General features: G+C 40.6%; 1 protein-coding gene across 1 annotated transcript; it reads right to left on the reverse strand.

The window, feature by feature from the left end:
• Positions 1–3,917: 3,917 nt before the first annotated feature.
• Positions 3,918–7,041, reverse strand: LOC137188376 (Krueppel-like factor 2). Its single transcript, XM_067598040.1, has 3 exons — positions 6,584–7,041; positions 5,226–6,213; positions 3,918–5,120 (listed from the first exon to the last, which is right to left on the reverse strand). The coding sequence occupies exons 1-3, from the start codon at positions 6,659–6,661 to the stop codon at positions 4,945–4,947; spliced, it is 1,242 nt and encodes a 413-aa protein (XP_067454141.1). The 5' UTR covers positions 6,662–7,041; the 3' UTR covers positions 3,918–4,944.
• Positions 7,042–24,591: the final 17,550 nt, after the last annotated feature.

Raw genomic sequence — 24,591 nt, forward strand, 5'->3', positions numbered from 1 at the left:
GAATATCCGCCGGCTACACTGGAAGCTCCGAAAGATTGCAGTATTATTGAATCTGTTTTAGTCTCTGCTCACTATAATAAGCAAGATGTCATCTCAAACATGTGACCGAAGGGAGATCAGATTAAGCCTTCAAAAGCCTTGAAAAATATTGCAGTTTTTGATTCCAAATGCAAATTTTGTGGTAAAGTTTAATTTCTACCACAGTGGCTTTTGACCTAACTGACAGGAACACTCTCAGGGAAAGCACTGCTAATCTCCACTCTCTGGTATCAGTTTTCTCCACATATTATTGTTTTATGAGGATGTTATGATGGAATTGGAGGAGAATAAGCTGTTAAATACTCTGCCTGGGAAGTTCCTCTGAGATAAACTGTTGCACAAGAGCCTGTGAGCATGTTTACAGCCTCTTCCTAACTCTGGACTGAAGGTGTTAGCCTTGGACAGCAAGGTAGGAGGGACAATCAGTGAGAAAAGTCGCCTCTTGCATTGGAATACGCAGAACACTTAGTGCAGCAACATCCCATGTTTATGATGTGTGTGTGTGTGAAACAGCTCTGCAGCTGAGTGGCAGTGCAGCCCTCACTGGACATGCATGTGTAGAATGGTTCATGTGTGATCAGGGAATCAAATAAAAGCCTCTCAACCTGTTTTTGTGCCTCAATCATGTGAACTTAACTGGAGAACGGTGATGGAGTGGGCCAGGTTATGTGAAAGGCACCAGAGGAGAGGGAGTCAGCTGTATGACATGAGGATGAGTTTGCCATCTACAATTACACATGTAAGATTTTTTTTAAGCTGGTTCTGATTTTTTAGACCCTTTTTTTCTTTATTTCTTTCTTTCTTTTTTCCCCACTGTTTTTAGACTAATTCATTTTAAATGGAATCAAAATAAAAAAGATTTGGTATTTTCTGCCAGAATACACACTTCTCAGTGCAGAGAAGTCTTTGAAACAACACTGACAATATAAGCTGGTATAGTTGTTTTGTCACTTTTCAAAAATGCCTCCGGTGGGTGGAGCTGTGATGGGTGAAATGAACTCATGACCTCTGTATTTCTAAAATGAAACAAAAGGAATTTCTTTCACCTCACATTGTATTGGTGCTGAGGCAGAAACCTCAGAGACGGATATCTCAAAACCCAAACAAATAAGACTGAAACTATCTGCATGGATAGATAGCATTCAAATTAAGTGAGAGAATTTGTTTGTTTGTTGTTTTTTTTTTATCATCTGGATGAATTGAACCTTTATAGTTAGAGAGATAATTCCATATACACATCTGTATCTGCTCATTCCAAAACTTCACTGATTGACAGCTGCACCCCAATCAAATGGAAATATTCTAGACAGATGTCTTGTCCATCATTTGATACAAATTCCCCCAAAATGTGGCCTGACTTTGAGATCTCCACTAGAATTGAAAAGAAGTTTTTGTTTAAAGGATGCGTGGGCACACAACAGGAGGTCACTGCAGAAGACAGACAGGAGTCTTTATGAGCTATCCTCTGACCTGCCTGCATCCTCTAGAGTTGTTTGACTCTCTCTCTCACACACACACACACACGGCTACACATCCGAGAGAACGCAAAAACCAACATGTAAACCATCTGACCTCCTCAGGTCAGAGCTTCCCACGGTCTACAGCAGCAGCCACCCTCCTGCACCCAGCTGAAAAAGTGAAATGAAAATGTATGATTTTTCACTTGAGTAAATGTACTAATGATAGATGTGGGGGTTCCTCTTTTCTCAGGGTTGGCACAAGGCCATCCTGGAGATGACACCAACATGTGTGGCCTTTCACAACTAAAAATAGACGTATGCCTTTTGATGGCTGCACCAGTGCAAGTGTGAAAGTTTCATGCGAAGCTATCATCTCTGTGTTTGTAAGTCATTACACATAAACTACATCGGATATTTGTTCACTATCTGGTAAGGGTCAAATATACAGTTAAAGAACTGTGCTTCATAACAACAATAGTTTTGAACATTTATATTTATGTTATAGTTGAATGGTAATGTGATTGATTTTCAACAGACAGTTTGGGTAATAATTTTACTGTTAACCTTTATTTTCTCTTCCAAGGAGGTTTGTCAGACCTGGAGCTTTGTTTCCAACCTGTCTAATAGCCTGACTACTCCTTTTTGTCGGCTCATTGGAAATCCTTTTTAGTGATCTCAACTACTAACTTGGTGAGTAGAATGTTGGTATTAAAAGAGAAATAATGGCTAAAACTACAAAAATAAGACCCACATTGCATGAAACCAGATGTATGATTTAAAGCCACAGTGCTATCAGCTGGTTTAACCTAAAAATATCAGTCAAATCCTGTTAAAACCAGGCTAAAATGATGTAACAGTAGGTAGAGCTTTCAATTATTTACCCCTCAGCACCTTTACGGCCTCAGTATGCCTGAAAATGAGCATCATTTCAGATAGTCTCCCCTACTGTGTGCTTGTTTGTACACATAAAAAGTGACAGAAGTAGTTGTGTGAAGAATAAAAAAGAGGCCCACTTCCACACACCTGGCCCATCACTGCATCAGGTGGCTATGGATGTCAGACTGGCTGAGTGGGATGCTGGACACCTTGAGAAAGGTGGTTTCAAATGTTGTGAGATGGTCTGACAAAAGAAAACTTTCTCCTTCCCTCTATGTTCTCACATACCCTTACAAAGTAGCCTACATCATTATCGTTACCTCACAGCTTCATTCAGACGTGACAGACAGCTTTACTGTGCTGCAGTGCAGTTAGCTAATCAAAGTCTTTCTATCTTCCCCCTCACTCACCTCCGCCATGCTTCAACGGACCATGACGTAACATTTTCATGTAAATGAACTGCCATATTGTGGCTCTTTATGACTGATTACTGATGTAACACAACAGTGATTCAACCCACAGCCATGATCTTATCTTTGTCATCTAAACACCTGCCTTCTAGGAGTGTTCCATGTCATCTCTTAGAATAAAAGAGAAATAAAAGTCTATTTCCCACCATTCATCGCTGCAAAGAGCCTGAAAACACTTGCCATACATGCAGATTTTTCTCTCTTTTCTTTTTTTCCCTTGTGGTTCGCCCCTATGCCCCTATGCAGCCTCTATCTATATCCAGCCTCTGTAATTATGTCAATGTAATGTTTGTATTTATAGGCAACTGCCACAGTGCTCTGGCAGCCGCTGTGTCCCAGCTGGGAAGCATTGGTCTGATGCTGCAGACTGGGAGCCCAGGGTTCTGACCTGGCTGGGACCAGCTTCTGAGGATCATTCACCTGTTGCTAAACCTCTGAGCCATGAACTTCAGGATGAAATTACAAATATTCTACATACATTGTGCATCATTTTATATATATTACCCCCAAATTTTCCCCGACATTTTTGGTGTCTTTGGAGTTCGAAGTAAAATTCCCTAACCATCTGAACCAGTGGTTTTCAACCTGGGTGTCAGGACCCCCTTGGCGGGTAACACAGGGCCAATGTTCCCAACCTTTTCGGCTTGTTACCTTATAGCAAATCAATACCTACTCACAGCCCCTTGTTACAGGTTGCATATGTCTGTTGTTATTTTCCCTCCTCAAGTTGTTTCATTTTAATAGTTTTCAGTTATGAAGAATTAAAACTCTCCAGTATTTCAGAAAAAAAGCTTTCAGGAATGTCAGGAGAATTTCACAGAATTTTGTGTCTTCTTTCTAGCTATTGTATGTTATTAATCAGCTTCCAACCCCTCAGATTTGTCTTGTGACCTCATAAGGGCTCCCGATCTCCAGGTTTGGAACCACTGTTTTAGAGAGTCACAAGCCAAATCTGAACTGCTACTTTTAAACCACAACCTTCAGGATAAATTAAGATCAATAGTATCATACCATGTAATATGTTCTCAACTCTCTCTCCAGATCTTTGACAATTACACTCAAGACTCAGAAATCATGTTGTTCACTTAGTTTAATATGTACATTAAAATAAACTATTTACATTATATAAAAAAGTTTCTATTTACAAGGTAGTACATTTCTTCAAGACACAAACAAATAAGTCTTATTGCCAAAGACTGTGTAGCCCTTTGTCAATCAGGTGGCATTGAGATAGCATGCACTTCTGTGAGACTTCCTACTGTAAGACCCTGACTTTAACTTCTAGTAGACAACAGACAGACTCACAGACACAATATTCAATTCAAGCCTTAAAAGAGGACAGAATGAATGGCAGTTTTAGAAAAAAAAACATTGTCTCAAAGCTTATTTCACTTGCTGTTTACACTTACAATATAACACACAGAATCAAACTTTGATTGTCTTTAGCCAGTGGAGAATATGGCACTCGTAAGATGTGTAATAAAATGTTATAAAAGGCACTAATGGTGAAAATACAAAAAAAAAGATCATTGCTCTTCAAAGGATTGTCTGCTTCCAGTTGCTTCAGTGGCATGTGCCTGACATGTTGAGTGGAATGTTCCTTTTATTTTTGTTGTCTATATAAACAGCATTCCATACAAAAAGTAGTACCAGCTACAAAGTTTTTTTTTTTTAAAAAGGCTTTAGTCTGAACAGAGCTCATCTGTTTCTGTCATATTTGTTGTGTTTTTGCTTGTTGTTTGTGGTCATGTTTGTTTGTCATTTCTCTCATTTCAGAAAATAACATTAAATAATTTCTTTTACAAATATAAGAGAGCATCTCATGTGGATGCTCCTTTTGCCCCAATGAAAAATCACCATAATATTCCCATAATATACCTGTAGGTATTACAGTGTAGTCAATAGTGGCCTCATCATACTGTATTGTGGTTGATCCTGCAGTGGTACCACTATTAATATTCCTATAGGCATTTATGGCTGTGATATATTTGCATAGCATTCTTCTATAGCTGATCATAGGATTATTATAGTTCTTTTATCAGGCTGATGCGGTGCATAGAAGTCCTTGTCTTCTGTCTTTTTGTCCCTCGGGACTTTCCTCACATGTGCCTTTTCATGTGCAGGGCCAGATGGTCAGACCGGGAGAAAGCGCGTTCACACAGGTGGCACTGGAACGGCCGGTGTCCGGTGTGCTTCCGGAAGTGACGCGTGAGCTCGTCGGAACGAGCGAACTTCCAGCCGCAACCTTCCCAACTGCAGTGGTATGGTTTCTCTCCTGCAAGACAAAAAACACAACCGTGAGCAGCGTCATAGTTTGAAGCCAGGTCATGAGGAGACGATAAATAAATACAGGTGCACCACATTCGTGTGCACAACTTACCTGTGTGTGTCCTGAGGTGCGCCTTCAGGTGGGAGCTCTTGGTGTAGGTCTTCCCACATCCGGCGAAAGTGCAGGTGTGTGTCGCTGTGCGTTTTCTCGGCCAGGACCGGCGACCCCTCTTTGGCTTGGTGTCCATCATTTCCAGCGGTGAAGACGGTGGGGTGAGCAGGACCCGCTGGCCGGCCGCCGGCTGCTGCTGCATGCCCATGGCCGCGTCGTCTCCAAACATGCCGGGGAACTGGTGATGATGGTGCGCCCCGGGGAAAGGGAGCTGAATCCCAGGGTGCGGGTGAGGAAATCCCGCGGCCGCGCTGCGGTGGTGTGGGTGGAAGCTCTGCGGGAACGTCAGCGAGGTGGAGTTGCACATCTGGGGCTGGTGGCACTCGGAGCTCATCAGGTCGTCCGGGCTGAGCGGCGGCGTCATGCTGCCCACCGCGGCCTGCGGGGAGTTGGCCAGCCGCGGCTGCTGCTCGTATGACATCATACAGGAGACGTTCCCCTCATGCTTGATTTTGGTGCAGCTCTGAGGAACCAGACCCATGACAGGTCCGTACGTGTCCATGGAGGCGGGCTCCACTTTGATGCTCGGATGCTCGGGGAATAATTCCTGAGTGGTCTGGAAAGGCGAGGAGCTGATCAAGAATCTGCCTTGGATGTTGGGGCTGTTCCCAGGGAGGAAGCTGGTATCCATGTCAGAGCGAAGAAGCTCCGCCATCAGACTGTTGTAGGGCGGCGGAGGGCTGTTCATGTCTTGGACAGAGGTGTAATTGGCCGGCTGCTGTTGCTGCTGGTGATACACGGGCGCCCCGGACTCCTGGGGCCGGTAGGACTCAGCCCCCGTCCCGGAGGCTGGCGCGCTGTCGGAGCCGGTGGTGTTGGCAAGAATAAACTCAAGATCCAAGAACTTATCCAAGTCCTCTTCGTCTTTTCTGCCCAGGCAGCTGCTGTCAATGTCGGGCACAATGCTGCCCATGTTGCCCTTCCACCTCTGGAGCGCGGACGAGAAAGGAGAATTAGTTTGCTTCAAAATTCAAAACTTAGATTTTTTTCACAGCACTTTCAAACAACTTATTAGAATAATCCACCCAGATAAATATTTGGAACACAGCGCAAAAATGGGCAGAGAGAGGGCTGAATATTACCAAGCCACTGAAACAATTCGTAACAGTAAACAACACAATTTAGCCACAATTTTACAAACTCCCAAATTTAAAATTTTGTAAAACATTTCCAGCAGACACTCAGCCCAAGTTCTGATAAGACAGACTGATACCAGCAAAATGCATGAAATTATGTGATAAAATCAAAACATCCCACTCTATCTGTGTACAAAACAAGCGCAAAACAGTGCTACTTACATCTTCCCAACATTTCTCCTTATGGTTGGCAAATGTAGAGATTGATGGTAAAATGGTCCCACTCAAGGCCATTTCCATGCGTTACAAAAAGTAGAAAAAACTTCCCTAAATAGAATAGACACTTTCTCAGTTTTAAAGGAAATCACTAGAGTCCACTGAGTCTCCAGAAAAAGCTACAGAGCGCGTCGCTTCTTCTGCCGTCCGATGAGCTGTTGCTCTTCACTCATGTGCAGCTGTGCGCCTGGAAGGAGCTGCTTTTCTTATAAATATTGTTCGCTGAACAAATCGGACCAATGCGAGGCTGGAGGAAGGAAGCGCGTCCAGGATGAGGACGCTGCGCACCGGCCAGCCCCCCTAAATTTAGCCTCGGTATAAAAGTCCGAGTTTCCCCGCGAGTCAGAGACAGAGGGCTTGTGGAAGAGACAGAGGAGGACTGGTGCGGAATGCTCTCACTCCTCCGCTGCGGGCAGCTACTTAACCTTCTCTGGGAAAAGGAGTCACGCCCCTCCGCCAAACCTATCCAACAACTGGCAGGGCAGAGAGGGAGAGACCGCCCCTAAACCAGCACCACTAAGACATAATAAGCAATTAACACGCGGTAGAAAAAGTGCAACGAAAACGATACTAAAGGGCACACAGGCTTCACACAAAGAGGAAGAGAGATGCTGCAGGTGCCATGCGTATTACGCATTTGGGTACGGTGCGCTTTTACGCGCACAGATAATGCAGCATTATTTCCGACAATTATCGTGTTCTAATGTGGTTGGCTTCATTTATTTATTTACAGTGTAGCTGGGCACATGACAACAAGCAATCTTGTTGGTATGTACAAATGCTGTCCCTTAAATATGAACCATCTTTTTGTCTCTTTGTCAGACAGAGGAATTCTGTTTCTGTCAGAACATGAAGAGGTAGCCTACTGAGAGCCTATGCGTGCCTCCGCTCAGGGTAGACTCCAAAGTTAAGGAACAGTTTCTCCACAAAACCTCCCCATTTATCCGTTCCTCCGCAGCTGAACAACCAGCACAGGATGTATTTTCTGCTGCAGGCTTCAGCCACCAGGAGCCAGCTGAGTCTCAGCTTTTCTCCCTTCACTTCACACCGCACAGTGAAGATATTCAGGTATCAATAAGGCGGCTGTCCGATATGCACACTGTTATCAATAGAGAGAACAAGATCAATGCACCCCCCTCCAACCCATCATTCATAAATGTGTACTCTTAACGCATGGCAGCATGGGATTTGTAAACAGAAAGTTACTGATTCCAATCTGAACATAATGACAGATTTCTTTTACTGTGCCCACAACGATGAAGGGAGGTAACCTCAACTGCTCCAGTGGCCAAAAATATCAAACCATATCAGAGTGTTGCTGAAACAAATTAGAAGCTGGTACTCAGTAAATTGGAAAAAATGACAAAACTGACATTATATTATGCTTTTTTTGTGATTTGATAAATAAAAAAAGTATAATTCATGCACTGAAAATGTTACCTAAGTAAAGGAAAATATACTCTATTAAAAGCACTCATTTCACATAACAACCCCTGTTACTGTCCGGTTTGTTTGTACTGCTTTAAGCTGTTCTGATTTTCTCCCCCATGACTGGATTAACCTGCTAGGGGGCCCCAGGGCAAAAAGGAACTATGGGCCCCCACTGGCCCCTTCATTTATGGTAAGTTAGAGAAACACAAAATTATATAGGGGTATGCTGCATGTAAATGTTGAGGTAGGGAAAGTAAGTACCCACTTATCATACAGGGTGTTACTGATGCAACAATCATCATTCCAGTTCACATGCCATGGAAATAAACCTGTAGGGAAGAAAGTATTTACCTCATCTGACCTGCAGATCTCTCACTGAATGTCTTTTACGTTATCTGTCTTTCCCTTCAAAAGTAAATCTAAGTCTACCATCCTGCTGACATGCAGCATGTTTCTGCAGTGTGTGAATAGCTTCACTAAATACTTTAATAATCCACTGAAGAGAAAAGACAGATGTCATTCATTTCTATTAGCACTCTGCACTACCTGTTTGCCTGTGTTGGAGCTTCTCCTTTGTTAATAATAGCAGATGTACAGCCAATTGGCAGCTGATACACAGTAAGAGCGGGTGTGTTGTATATAATACTGTACTTTTACAGTCGTTTGCCCTCTGGTGAAAACAGATTTTGAATGTCAATTAAAGGCTGAATGACTTTGATAGTCAGCCAATGTTTTTGGAGGCCTGACAGCCGTTGGTTATTTGGTGTGTCTCTGTACACACATTTAGTATTTACAAGAGTGTACTTCCTTTGCAGACATTCAAACCACACTGCATGCAAGTTAATATTACACATAATCATAAAAAAATGAATCAATGAAACAAACCAAGAAGATGCTGACTTTTTAAAGGGTCAATTCACCCAAATTCATCTGGGCACAGTTTCCATAGCAACTATTTTTTCAGTAGAAAGTAGTAAAATTACTTCTATTTAGGTCTGTGGATTATAATTTGAATGTAATTTTTAAAGCTGTGAATACGACAAACTCCCAAATCAATCATATATATCATATCTAAACCATGTTTAACATATTGTGAAAGATTTACTTTATGTAGGGAATTTTGGCACAACTATTTTCAAGGTGCATGGAGAAGTGAAATAGTCTGATGAGGTCATATATCCAGCAATACTTGTCAGGGTGTGATGGAGGTCACAAGTCGAAATGTGTTGGTCTCAAAATAAAGTTATTGTTTATACTGCAAGTATTGCTGGAGTTTTGACCTCTTCAAAGATTTACATATACAAATGTGGTTTTATGACATTGCATCATATGATAAATTCACATGATGTACACACAAGTGATTTTCACATGTGAAAAGGTGTTGGTAGTGCACCAATACCAATTCACACTTCACACAAGCCAGGACAAATAAAACTGAAACTGTCAGCATGGGTTGGTTGTCTTGATGTTTAGTGATTATTAGTGATCTATGAAGGTCAAGTTTTTCAATGAATGTTACAACCTATAGAGTGGATCTCATTTGGGGTTTTAATGTCATTGTTTCAGTTCATGGAATGGTTCATAATGAGGTAGTAGGATGCAATAGATTGCAGTTTAATAACTTTGAGAACATGGATGTAATGAGAAAGATTAAATATATTGACCCAGTCTCCTCATGCTGAGCGAGGATAAGGAGCATTATGCACACTGAGCAGCATTCTTTTCCAGGATGATACTGTCCGAGTATGTGTATTAGTAAAGTGTGTGCATCCAAATACTTCTGATGTGTGGTAATCAGTATGACAGAACAACTGACTGGTTGCACTGACCTTTTTACTCCTGTGGTTTTCAATTCCAAATTCATTTAGTTGCTGATACTGTGTGTAGCATCAGAAGTTGTGTTTTTTTGCCAAGCTCTCTGCCATCATATGGGAACTGAATCCACAAAGTACTCACGGTTTCATATTACCAGTGACAGTGGTTCACATAGCAGTACCCATAGTGAGTAATATTATTTTATGATGATAGCTGAGGCCTCAGAGTGATTTCAGCATGTGTTCCCAGTATTGTCTTGACCGTTCTGCAACACGGATGATTCAAACATCACTTTTTGACCCAGTGATACATTCACTCTGCCTTACCGTAACAAACAGCCTCACAGTCAAACTTTTCAGTAACAGCCATAAGTGGGCTGACGTTGCTCAGCTTTTATCAGACTGGAGGAACCACTGTCATATGTTCACAGAACTCTCCAACACTTTTGGAAATCCTTGTTCTGTCTTACCTGGAGTCATAACTGTCTGTCCATGGATGTATTAAGCAATTGATAAAGATAATATCTTGGTGGCTTTTGAATGTGTATTGGACCTAATGGTCCCTCAGTGTTACTGCTGTTTCTTTTGTAATGGATGTATAGGCCTATGGGAAAAAAAAGATTCTTGGTCTCTGGTTAAAATCCTGACTGTGGCTGCTACCTCAAAATAGCCTAGCACTGCTCCTGGAGGCTTTTGTGCATCCAGTACAGAGATGGATCCATATGGGCACATGTTTCACTGTTGACCAAGGGAAACCCTTTCCATCTGCAGTCTCTTAGCCCGCTAAGCTAGGCCAAATAAATCCTAGACAAATGTGTGTGTGTCTCCAACAGAGTAGGCCTATTTCAGTAACTCAGTCCAAGTTGCTTCTGTATATCACAAGACAACTTGGATAAAAAATTCTATGTGTTAGGATTAAATGTCACTTTAAAGACATTATGAAGCCAGTTTGGTGTGAAAAGCAGTTGCCTTATGTTTTTCTTTCATTTTTTCTAAACTTTTGTTTTACTGTTTAGTGATATCATGAGTGATTGCTAGTTTTTCTAACAAATAAGGGCTTTTATTTTGTACATTGGTTTATTTGGATCATTATGTTTTTTGACTATAGATTAGCCTAAATTTTTACTTTTGTCCTAAAATTGGATTGTAGGAAAATTCTGATATATTTCAATCTGAGTCTTAGTCTGACTTTTGGCCATTCTGACTATAGATCATGCTGACTTTGTAGTCCTTCCTTGTAGAGATCTGACAAACCTACAGTGAACACAGACAGTAGCACCCAGAATTAGTTGGTGTACTATATCTGATTGTATAGGGATCTACTTATGGGGCTGGATAAGCAAATGATCTGTGTTTACTTTCAAATGAATTCGGAGATAATCTTTTGACATGATTTGTGTAAAACTGAAGTCTACCTAACAGACAGGACTTTCTCTATAAAGACTGGGAGCCTCTTCTCCTCATCTGCCTCAATCACTTGTGCAAAATGCTGAGGTTCCCTTTTAGGGCCCATTTTATTTGCCTTGTTTATGCTCCCTTTAGGTTCTGTCTCCCGTAAGCACAATGTCTCTTTTTATTGTTATGCTGACAATAGTCAATTATACCTTCCATTTAATCTGGGGGATACCAATTCAGATAAGTCCCTCCGTGACAGCCTCCAGGATGTGTAACACTGGATGGCAAAAAACTGTCTTCAGCTGGATGATAACAAGACAGAAGTGATTGTTTTTGGTCCCCTCAACACCACAGGGGGTATAGCTAGCCACTCAGGGCCTCTGACCTCTAATCTTCATGCCCATGCCAGAAATCTTGGTGTCATCTTTGACTCAGCATTAAAAATCGAAAAACAGATAAACACTTTTGTGAAAGGTTGCTACTTTCAGCTGCAGAATATTACCAAAGTTAAGTCCTTCCTCTCTTTCAATGACCTGAAATCGGTTACCACTGCTTTCATTTCCTTAAGGCTGGACTATTGTAATTCACTGTACCTGGGTGTTGGCCAGTCCTCTGTGTCTTCTCTGCCTTGCATGCAGCTAGTGCAGAATGTTGCAGCGAGACTCCTAACTGGTACCAGAAAGAGATACAGCATTACACTCATACTAGCATCCTTGCACTGGCCATCTGTCAAATACAGGACTAAGTTCAAGGTTCTTTTATCTGTTTTTAAATTGATACAGTTAGCACCTCAGTACATTTCTGAACTTCTCTGCCACCACTCCAACTCTAGGCCTCTTAGATCCTCAGATCAATTGCTTTTAACTGTTCCATGATTGAGGCTAGTGGGTAAGGGAGAGCATGACTTTGCAGGGATGCCCCAAAGGTTTGGAATAGTTTCAGATAAGTGTTCCCACTCCCTTGGCAATTTTAAGGAAAAACTCAAGACTTGTTTCAATGGCCTTTGGGGGCTATTAATGGCTTTAGTACTTTATTATTATAATCTTTTATTTATTTATAAATTTATGTTACAATTTCCATTGTGTTTTATTATATTTACATTTTACATTACATTTTGTCATTTGTTCAAAGCGACTTACAAGTGAGGCAAAACAATCATTAGAGGACAGTGACTCAGAAAGAGCTGTGGTACAAATTCTCAAGTAGGTGACTTGGTAGGTTTGAAATAATAAGAAATAAGAAATACCATACACAACAAGAAAATAGTGCAAAAATCACCGAAGTACTAAAAGGTTAAATGGGGCTCAAGTGTTAAAGTGTTTGTGGTGGGGCTGTGTTTTCAGGTGTGTCTTGAATGCACCATGGGAGTCAGCAGACCATGTGAAGCTGGGTAGCTTATTCCACCATTGTGGAAGCACAAATGAGAAGAGTCTGGATCATGATTTCGTATCAGGCAGTGATGGTATTTACAGACCTTCGTTTGCAGACTGGAGTGGACGGGAGGGACATATGGCCTGATGAGTGACAGTGTGGGAGGGTGCCTTTCCGTTGGTCGCCTTAAAAGCCATCATCAAAGCTTTGAACTTGATGCAAAATGACACCAGGAGCCAGTGGAGGGAGACGAACAGAGGTGTGACATGAGCTTGTTTAGGTTGGTTGAACACAAGACAAGCTGCTGCGTTCTGAATCCTCTGCAGAGGTTTAACAATGCATGCTAGTAGTCCAACCAGGAGTGAGTTGCTGTCGTCCAGACATGAGATGACCAGCACTTGGACTAGCATTTGCACTACATGATATTTATATTGATATTGCCTTGTATTTTATCATTGCCTTTCATTGTTGTCTTTTATTAGTGCCTGATGTAATTTTATCTCTACTATTGTGCCTTTTATTGTAATTTGCACAGCACTTTGGTCAACTCCAATTGTTTTTAATGTGTTCTTTAAATAAACTTTACTTGCCTCACCAGAGTGATGTGCTGATGTTGATGTCACATTTTCATTTTAAACCTTTGCCTGAACAAGGCAAAAACTCATCTTCAAGATTTAAATCTGTAACCAGAAATGCAGATGAATAATTATTACCCTCCAGATTTTGTCTTTCTGTCCTTGCCAGCAGTGGCAGTATTGTAACTGTGTCAGGGGCCTGATGCTGACTGAGCACAGAGAAAGTCCTGGTCTATATGTCACAGTTTTCATTACTAGGGCTCGTTCATATCATCTAGAAGTCACTAATGCAGCCAGCGCTCTGCCTCTGTTATCACTTTGATAATGATAGCATGCTTCAGCATGCTGTAACAGTTGTTCACCAGATGAAAAGCAGCAGCTCTCCAGCTCTGGAACTCTGCTCTCAGCTGAATGTTTGTCTTTTTCCTCTATTTCCTCCACTGTGCCTCATCTCATGTCTCCAATAACTCATCCACTTTCATCTCCATCATGTCTCTCCTGTCTTCTCCCTCTCCAAACACAATGATTCATGGCTCAGTAATCGCTCATGTATGCTGTGAGTCACCTGCGTCCATCCTATAACTGAATACATATTGAACACATACCCACACAGCAGGACTGCACTGTCTATTCTGTCACTCTCAGTTACTTTTCACACTGTTAAAAGCCAATCTGATCCTTTAATTGAGACATGAGCAGTAAACAGTGGATGTGCGCTGTTTGTTGTTTGTGCTCTTTCAGCCAGAGTGGAAAGTTGTACTCCACATATTGAAAGTTCAATTTTACATGAAATGTATGCATACATTTGAGTGGTTGAGTCTGTGTGTTTTGGCCAGTTGTCACACCATGATGGAGTTATGTATGATTTCCATGTGGAAGTGAGTCCTGGCTGGGTGTTTCTCTGTGCAAGCCTCAGAGGTTCTCACATGTGCTCATCTGGCACCATGTCATCATTAGACTGAGATTTACATCATTGTACAACAAGGCTGATGGGCCTGGCTGCTAACACATGACCTTTAGATGAGTCCAAACCTTACTCCCTGGACACAGAGACTCAGTCCCAAATTGATTTCACGTAATGAACAAATAAGAAGGATTAACCATATTAGATACCATATTAGCCCTATTCTGGCCTCTCTCCACTGGCTTCCAGTGCAGTTCCAGGATCAATTTGAGGGTTCTACTATTTGTTTTTAAAGCCCTAAATGGGCAGGCCCCTTCCTATATTTCTGACCTTTTAATCCCTTATTCCACCTTCAGGACTCTCAGGTCATCTAACCTGGGGCTCCTGGCTATCCCAAGAACAAATCTTAAGCTCAGCGGGGGAACAGCATCCCCCTCTCTATCAGATCTGCCCCTTCCACGGGCAGGCTCAAAACACACTTTTATTCTATAGAGTTTGGATCCACTTGAAATGGGTTCTTATTCTATGCCTTAACTATGTTTGTTGATTTGTGCTATATCTTATGTGGTTGTTTTGTTTTTAGTCTTTCATTCTGTTTTTATTGCCTGATTTTGTTCTGTACAGCACTTCGGTCAACTTCAACAGTGAAAAACACACATAATCAGCAGATGGAAGGTCTAATACAATTAATAAAGACATCAAATATAGTTATCTAAAAGAACTTAGATCTACGGTACATAAAACAACATGATATTATATTGAATGGTTTCTGTCTGATAAAATATTTGGATGGAATGTATTTTCTCTAATTTACTGATAAAAACATGTGATATGTAATATCTATGTTGACTGTCTCAGATGCGTTATTGTTCTTATTGCTCTCATTAAGAAGAACAGATTTTTGACATGAAGTGATTTTTTGTGTTCGGGCATGAATAATAATATTCAAGCTGAATTAAACATGTCATAAACCGTAGATTGTATTGTATCTTTTTCATTTATATTTTTCAAGCATGAGACACACTTGCTCACCTGCTCTGTGGGTATTAGGACAGATCAGATCGATGAATTTGGGGCCCAAACTCTGGAATCAAATATTTATATAGATTTTTAAATCAACTTGTCTGCCTACTCTGAGAACTTTCCCTGACAAGGCATGTTTTAAGAAATATAAATATATCCACTGAGAATAATAATTTGTGTCTGATATGGTTTTCCACAATTAAGCTCAACCAAAAATTAATAAAATGACATCTCCTTCTAGCTCACTGAAAAATCCAGAATCTATGAACATCCAAATATTTTTATATCATTTCAAAAGTTTAGCTGCTGGACACAAGAAGTCCATTCTCAGTGTATGTGCACTGGGGGCTTCAATTTTCCACATCACACTTGTGTAAGTTGCATACTGGACCATGATTGGCTCCAAGCTAGTTATGATGTCACAAATCCAGCTCAACTGAGCACGTATTTAAGGTGACATGGAGAAACTTTCCTCCTTCAGCAGATAATGAAAACAAACTCAACAACAAACCTTAACTGCACACACATCATTCTACACAGTGAAGAGAACAACATGACAGTCAAGGAACAATAAAAACACATTTTTGAGTGGAGGGGCTCAAATGCTCCTTTTTTAGATTGTAAACCAGTCCAGTCCTGTCTCGATAGATATACTCAGTGAGGTACAGCTCAGTGGGAATAACTCCAGCTAGTACATACCTGCTTCCTCCAAAATCATATTTTTGGATTGATAGCCTGTCATGATGTTAGCCTTTACAGATTTACATATTTGACCATATTGTCTGTCAACACGCTCAATTAGTGGAACTAATTTGTAATGTCAACAGGTACACAGAGTGACATATTGGCTCACTGCCTTGCATAGACTGCGGTGACCACATCCACCCAGTAAGTTCAATTTTATCCAGATTTAACAGCAGATTTAACGATAGTGAAATCAGTTAAATTGATTTAACTTTGTGTTTTTGGAGTTTCACATCTTTTATATGTACATAAACATACAAAGCTGAATCAATTCAATTGATTTCACTATTGTTAAATCTGCCATTAAAGCTAGATAAAATTGAATTTACTGGGTGGATGTGGTCACTGCAGTCTGTGCAAGGCAGGTCCGTTTGCTGAAGAACAGAAGAGAGCATGTAATCTGTGTGCATGGATTGTGAAACCGAGGGCATGCTTTAGAAATCACGCACGGATTTACACATCAAGTTTTATTTCTACCACGTGATCCCAGGGGGGCTCCGTATTATCTTCCAAATATGTTTGACTAACCTGAAGGTTTGTTTTCAAGTTGTCTGATTGTCTGACTGCTCATGTCTCTTGACTTTCAGTGATGTCATTGTGTTCCCAGATCTCAGTTATTTAAGTGGTGAAGACCTTAAATAAGCTGATTGACAAAGAATGAATTGGCAAAAATCTTGCTTATCAATTGACTGTTAAAATCATTTTAAGCAAAAATTCCAAGCATTCTCTCATTCCAGCTTGACAAATGTTAATATTTGCTGCTCTTCTCTGTTTAATGTCATTATACATTGACTATCTTATATGCATTCAGTATACAATGATATGATGTATATAATTTATAAAGACCAAAGGATTAATCAAGTAAGAAGTAAGTAAGTAAGAAGTTCTTCAAGAGAAGAACTGGCAGATGAACTGATAATGAAAATAATCATTAGTTGTTGTCCTAACTGAGTGAGTCCATTCATCATTATTCATGTACGGTCAAAACAATAATACTAAGACATATGTTGAAAGACAGTTCGCAAACAAATTGCTTAGTGTTATGCTTGATGCAAATAATCAGTATAAACCTGTTGAAAGTGTGTGTCAGATTCTCTACAAAGGTTCTTTCCCAGTGCAAAGCCTGTTCTGTGTGATGCTGAAAGCAGTGATGCTCTGTTTAAACCCTGCAGAGCCTTAAAGCTCAACCGAAATGCCTTAAAAACACAGGGCTTCATCTTCATCTATCTAATATCAGCGTGCAATCAATTCAGTCTGGCTTACAGTGTGCCGAGGAAAAGTATCAATTGTCCGAGGCTTATCCGACTAATGTGTTTCTCCTTCGAGCTGTGATTTCTTATTGGAAACAGACGGGACTCTCTTTCTCCGTCAGAGTTATTGCAGCCTGTTTGGGGATAAAGTGGCTCTCCTCAGCGCACATAGTTTATGTCTTTGTTAAACTTCTTGGAAACACCTGCTTTGACTTCTCCACTTTCCTCTGCACGGCAGGAAAGCCGTCCTGTGCTGTTTGTGTGTGTGTGTGTGTGTGTGTGTGTGTGTGTGTGTGTGTGTGTGTGTGTGTGTGCAGAGGAGAGCAGCTGACTGAGGCAGAGCAGTGTTGGAGCTCCGAGTGAGAGTTTGAGACAGAGAGTGGGCTCCTGCCTCAGCTTATATAGGCGGGTTATTTTTAAACCCACACCCCCTTCCTTATGCCTTATTACTGCACTTCCTCTCCCGCTCGCTCAGGAAGCCCACTTGGCCGAGTTTCCTGCCGGCACGCCGTGCAGACTCAGAGGGAACCGAGGGAGCGATAGCGCTGAGAGGGCCAGGCACTAGGGGTGAGAGACAGACACAGAAAGGCAGGGAGAGAGGGAGAGAAATATGAAAGTGGGAGGGAGGGGGCTGGCACTTGTTCAGAGTCTGACATGCGAAGGCCTGGGCCTCTTCCAACCCTTGTTAAAGTGTCCCTCTGGAATACCTCGGAGACAGTGAAGGAGAGAGAGAGAGAGAGAGAGAGAGACAGAGAGTAGTGGACACAAAGACAGAAACACAAACAGAGACAGACACAGGTCAGTTCTGAGAGCAGATGAGAGAGATGTGAAGCTCATTACTTAGATTTATAGATTTTGGACCAACCTGCTCAGTTTTAAAATATATTCACAGTTTTTTCAACTTTAAATTTCACACTATATTGAGAGAAAGTTTAACATGAGGCTGATAGTATTCTATATACAACAAGTCCTCAAAATTCAGTCACATAATCCACAGAGAGGCTGCCTATTCAGCTACAGTCACTAGCACCTCTGCTGCAGTGGTTAAGAGGTTAGTGCCATGCGCACGTACAGCATGACCACAGTTGCCTAACGTCAATAACATGCACAAGTCTGACTTTTCAACCTGCAGGCTTCAGCTACACTGTATCTAAATATTTCCTTTGTAGGTACTGCACCTAAAGTGCACCCACTGTGCAACATAGAACAACACAGCCATGTCATTTAAACAGTATTTACACGATTGCATCCCATTACATCATACTTATCAATTACATCATTAGAGAATAACACAGTGTGTTATGACATGCTTTATGGTAACCTGTGAGTCTGATACTGATGTATAATGACATTGCTGTTAGGCGCTTTTGACATATTTTCACATCACGGTACAGTTATAATGATGACAATACACTCATTAGGGAGGATTATAACACCTTATGTGAGCAGAATGTCTAGTGATGTGTGAGCACAGACTCCACAGTTGAAATGGGAATGGAGTAGAAAACAGAAATCAGAGGAACTCTGGTAGGAAAAGGAGGGGGAGGATTCCACGCATAGCTGTGGGCCAAGTTGGACTAAGCTGCACTTCTGTTACAGTGTAGTGCTGGAGCTTAAGAATCTGTAGAGTACAGTACAGTTTAGGTAGACACAAAAAGGTATCACAGAGTGTAGTTTAAAAAAATATAATCCTTTCAAACACAGCATGACAACAGAGCTTGCTGTGTGTAACCTATCTGCTGAAAACAAAGGACTTGCCAATAATCATAACATAAGTGATGGCATTCAAAATAAAAGTGTGCTTTGTGTAGAGATTAATGTAAATGTGAGTATGTGTGCAGCTACCCAGGAAGAACAACTAGAAGATTTTACTCCAAAAAGTCCTGTCAGATAGTGCGTTCTCCCATGCTGTGTATCATATAGCTCCATAAATCAAATGGTGAGTTTGAGGTTTTGCTTAGATAGTTCAGGTGAGGTAGGAGGATATAATGATTTGCTGAAATTTCAATTGGTGGCTTGTTGAGGGACAAGGCACAAAAATAGCACCAGCCACTAACCAAATGCTGGTAAAATATGCAAGTGGCTGGTAGATATGCCTCACTTCCCAGCCAAAAAATACAATTGTAATCTTTTGAGTGGCTGGTAAAATTTGAACATTCACTAGCCATTTGGCTGATGGACAAAAAAGTTAATTTGTTGTTTAATTGTTTGGGGACTTACACTGTCACTGCCAAGTTAGTACTGCCTGAGAGGATTGCTTCAGAGCAAAGAAAGGCCATCATTCTTAAACGCATTTACAAGTTGGATGGTAAAGACAAGTTCTGATTTGCTTTTACCTGAGCCGCTCTCAGAGATTGTGTTGCATTTCTTTCTGCAGAAAAAGAGATGTGCCACCAGCTAAACTGAGTGCCCCATTGAACACAATGCTTGCTATGTGGGAAGCTGGTGAGGGATCATGCTCTTATCCATGCACTCCCAACTTCTACTCGTCTGTCGACTCCATGTGTATCTGAGGAGGCACATGGCTGTGTACAGCCTCTCCAGGGGAATATAGGAAGCTAGCAGCAACAAGGCCTGAAGTGCAGGGGGAAAGTGGTCATTCCAAATTGTAAATAAAGGGAGGAAATGCACATTGTTGAATAAAGACGATTGACGATAATGCAGAGTAATACCTTGCTATTGCTAGATAGTTGCTGATGGGATTGATCAGTTGCACACATGTTCTTGTTCCACGATGTACTGTACATGCAGGTGTGTTTTATGGAACATTTTACACACAGCCACTTTTTTGTTTTAGTTGCCTAAACCTAACCATACCTTAACCATTTGATTTATCAGAACTACAGTCTTTTCCTAACCTTAACCATAGTGTAGCTGCAGTGGACAGATGTTTGAGAAAGTTTTTTCAGAATCAAAGGTTTTGCAGAATCATCCAATATCCATATTCTTGTCTGATGATAGGGTTTTGCCTCGTCAAATTTTAATAATGTGAAGAGTGTTATAATCTAATTGCCAGGAGAGAATTTTTTGAAGCTGCCATACTCTTATACATAGACAGAAGTCCTTTAATTATGTTAAAAAAAAGGAGAGAGAAAGCTGTCACTTGTCATTGATATCTGGATTATTATGGGATGTTGGGGGAGTATTACAGACAGCATGACTAAAACATCTTATTCTCTCTGGGTGTTGTGAATATGTACTAAATTAATATACAGGGCAAGAGCAGAGTGCTTGTTTTACACATTCACAAGCTGATTCACAGCAAAATAGGATTGGAAACCAGACTGCTTAGTTAGTTTAACCACATGGCTTAGTTATGGAAAATCATGGAACATCCTCCCTTTTTTACATGGATTTTTACATTTACTTTTTTAGATTTTCCCGTTTCCCTGGATCTGTTTTAAAGTGCCCTTGAGCAAGGTTCTATTCAGAACAGTAGAACACAACCGTGCCCTGGTCCTGAGGACATGTATAACTGTGAGTGTTACAACTCTTGCTGCTGTTGAAGTTCATATTATTCATATGTCTGTGATTAGCTGTTTGATAGCCGTGGGCATTCCATAAGCCAGTTAAAACTAACTATTAAAATGTGTATTCCCAAGCCACACTGGCTTGTTAGTGGCTTTATTAGTTTTCAGATGTGTAGAAGTGGGAAACGAAGCAGTGAGCAGTAGTTCAAAGCAACACTTCACCTGCCCTGAAAACCCAATATCAGTTACTATGAGTTCCTTCTTAAAGTTTGACGTCATTTTACAAACTTTCACACAAACAGCTCTTGTAGCAGTTGGCGGCCATGTTAAAGGGCAGTTTTACAATATTATGGGTTTAAAAGAGAGTTTTTATGAGGGAATTAAAGCATTCAGAGCAGTGAAGAGTAGTGAGGTCACTGCTACTCAGCTAGCGGATAATTGGTGTGTGTTGTTCAGAGGTTTGCATAAGCAGCAGAGGAGTTATTGGCTCTCAACTTCACTGGAGTTTTAACAACCTGGGTACTGTTTAAAATATATCTGTATATATGTAAGCATGTTTGTTTGTTTGTATGTGTGCATGCATGCATGTGTGTGTTTAATGTGGTTGAACTACAAGCTGGGAAAAGCAGGCAACTGTTCCAGAGCCCCAGACCCTTTAGGCCCCAAGCTTTCTGTATGTTCACTATAAGGAACTCTTTTTCTACAAACAACATGTTCAGAATACTGAAAATTTGTGTGTGCGTGCACATACACATGTATGTATATGTGTTGACTGGCAGACTTTAAAAGCTGCATGAGGATCCTATTGGCTGAGTTATACACTGGAGAAAAAAAGTAATTTATTAGCTGTTAACACTCCCCCAGTAACATCACACACCCACATACACACTCTGAGAGCCTGAACACACACACACACACACACACACACACACACACACACACACACACACACACAAGCTGGCCAAGAGCAATTGAATGTTTTCATTCTTCAACTAAAGGTGAAGAGTAACAACTTTCTTCTGGCTTCATGAAAACAGACCTCATATTCACTCTTTGTCTTGTTTCCTCTCTTGTTTTCTTTAGTTGCCTGTCAACAGTGAATGTAACTAAAACAGAGCTGGACCACACTGTGGAGGAAATTTGCTCAAGGAAATATACTTGTAAATGTGACATGGCTGTCTGTGTGTGTGTGTGTGTGTGTGTGTGTGTGTGTGTGTGTTTTGCATTACAGTACAGCATGCATGTGTAAGTTATTTTTAATGTCTCTGGAAGTGCACCTTGCTATGCGTGTTCCCCTTGTGAATTGGGTTGAATTGGAATAATTTATGCAGCTCACTCGCTAGACAGAATCTTGATATAGAATGAGATTGTAAAACCAAAATGTTCAATGAAAATGTTCCTGAACAATAAATGCCCATGACATGCATGGCATAAACAGTATGGTTAATGCTGCACTAATCAATATTATTATGATATGGATTAAATTACTATGTTTAATGTCAAAACTGTCACTTTCTCTACTTTTTAGCCTCTTTCAGCTCATTGTTTTGGTTTTCTCGCACGCAAATGTTGCTCTCATCAGTCAGTTGCAGGCAGCTGTTGTCAGCTTGGAAAACTCACTATACACTACCTGCTCGGCACCAAACAGCAGACAGACACAGTTAGAAGAGCCAATACTGCTGACAATCTAGGGATATTACTACAATCTTGGAGAAAGGCCTGAAGTGCTTGGGTTAGGGTTAGGGTTAGGACTGAAAAAACCAACCCTTTCTCATTCCCAGGTCGTCAAATACTGACACATGCATTGGCCACTATTTACACAACCCTGGAGATTTTTTGTATCTTTATGATTCTTGGTTTTGGGATTTTATGTCAGTATGACATAGCCCATTCAATCACAATCTGGTTTGTTAGTCAATGCAAGCCTACCCAGAGTGTGCCTTGGCATTGCTCCCAAAAAATGCAACACAGAAGAATAAAAATAGACAAAAGTAAGGTAATAATAATAATAATCATAGTAATAATAATAATAATAATGAAATAGACAAAATAATACTAGAATTAAATTGAAATTTTAAAATCTATTTACAGAATGGAATAGTAATAGTTTTGAAATGGAATGTAAAACGAAATATTGACTGTACAAAGGAAATATGGACTGTACAATGGACAAAGACATGAAGTGTATGAAACATATGAAGGTGACAAGCGCAACAACATGCATAAATAATTAAATGATGTAACAGTGGAGGTTGAATGCAATGCACAGTCTAAAGTCCAGTTTGATGAAATATATTAAAGTGACAAGTGAGAGATGTGAAATATAAAGTCCAGTTTGATAACCCTGTCTTCAATGTGGCATTGATGCACACACACACACACACACACACACACACACCATAGGAGTGCTTTATTGGATGGCGTGGCTCCATATCAATTGAGGAAGACAATGTTTTAAGAAAGATGATTTCATTTTAAATATCATCAGCCACATTTTCTTCGAAATATAAAATGAAATCACAGGCTATAAAATGCCTTTTCTTAACACAGATAGTGATTTTTGGATTCTGGTTGCAGCGGACTGGCAGCAATTTGAAATGGAGTGAAGCCCACTGACAGCAGACAACCCAAAGCAGTAGTTGAACATGCCCACAACACAATGCTCTTCCCTAGCCTTCTGCTATCAAAAATTGACAAAAGTTGTGTCTCAGAGTCGAAGGAGAAATTATTAAAACTGATGGCCTAAACATTAACCTATCGTATTATTGAGTTATCAAGGATGCTTTGTGTTTTTATGTTGAGAAATGTTAAAGATATCATTGAAAAAAAACCTTTAGACGGTGGGCAAAATAGGCTACTTCCAGGCAGCGTGTCATCTGGTCCGCCCACCGGACTGACGTGGACTGTACTGATAAATTTAAAATAAAGAAGTAAAAACAAGGATAAAGTCTCGTGATTAAATGTTGGGTAATGTAGCGGTTATAGTTAGAAATGAATAACAAATGAGAAAAGCACCACAACTTCTGTGCTCCCGAGTCTCGACCGACAGAAAAAAAAATGTGGTGCAGACATGAAACATACTTCCAATTGAAATAGATTACTTTGAAAGTCATGCTGAGTGTCACGAAAAATATGGAAAATTAGGAAGAAAGCCTATGTCCCTTGGTTGTCATTTTCCACCTGTTCACCAGTTGCCCAGTTTGCCTTTTCTGTGTCAGTGTCTGTTGAATTTCAATAAAAAGTTCTGTTTTTGATCCTGTCTGCCTGCCGTCTCCTGCATTTGGGTCCACCTGCTCTGCTCTCTTTAGGACAACGACACTGTCCTCACACCTATGTTTATGTTTTTCTGAAAAGCATCCAAGAGACAGCCAGAGAGAAAAGCATTTTTATACCATGAATACAGTGTGTGACACTGGAGACCATGTTACTGAGCTCACAGTGTGCACCTCCTACTAAGAGTCATTGTTGGTTTCTTTTAACCATAACCACCATCTTAGCCAACCTTCTCAAAATGCTTTTAAGTTTTTATTTGCCTAAACCTAAAACGTAACCATAGAGGTGGCAAATCAGAAAACGCTCATATTCATACGTATACTCAGATAACAAATTCACATGAAACTTGTAATGAAATTTGTAATGGATTGTTTTGGAAGACATGTCAACCTAGTGATCATGCGTTAGAAGCAAACACTAATATAGCTTATCTTTGGGAGACAAATTACCTATTTTGCCATTTGCTGACATGAATATAAACATACTTCTGCAGGAGAATGCGCTGGTTTATACAGTGATGATAAATGTGTCAACTAAGGCTAATATTTTTACAGGTGCTTTTTGATGCAACTATCTTCTCAGTGAAGCTGAATTGTTGTATGAGTTGTATGTACTTTATGTTTTAATGATATGATCCACAAGCATATCTGTGTTTTATCCCCAAAACTACACTCTACTTGCAGAGTTCTGAACAGTTTTCAGCA

This window comes from Thunnus thynnus, chromosome 8 (genome assembly GCF_963924715.1).
Source record: "Thunnus thynnus chromosome 8, fThuThy2.1, whole genome shotgun sequence".
Taxonomy (NCBI): Eukaryota; Metazoa; Chordata; class Actinopteri; order Scombriformes; family Scombridae; genus Thunnus; species Thunnus thynnus.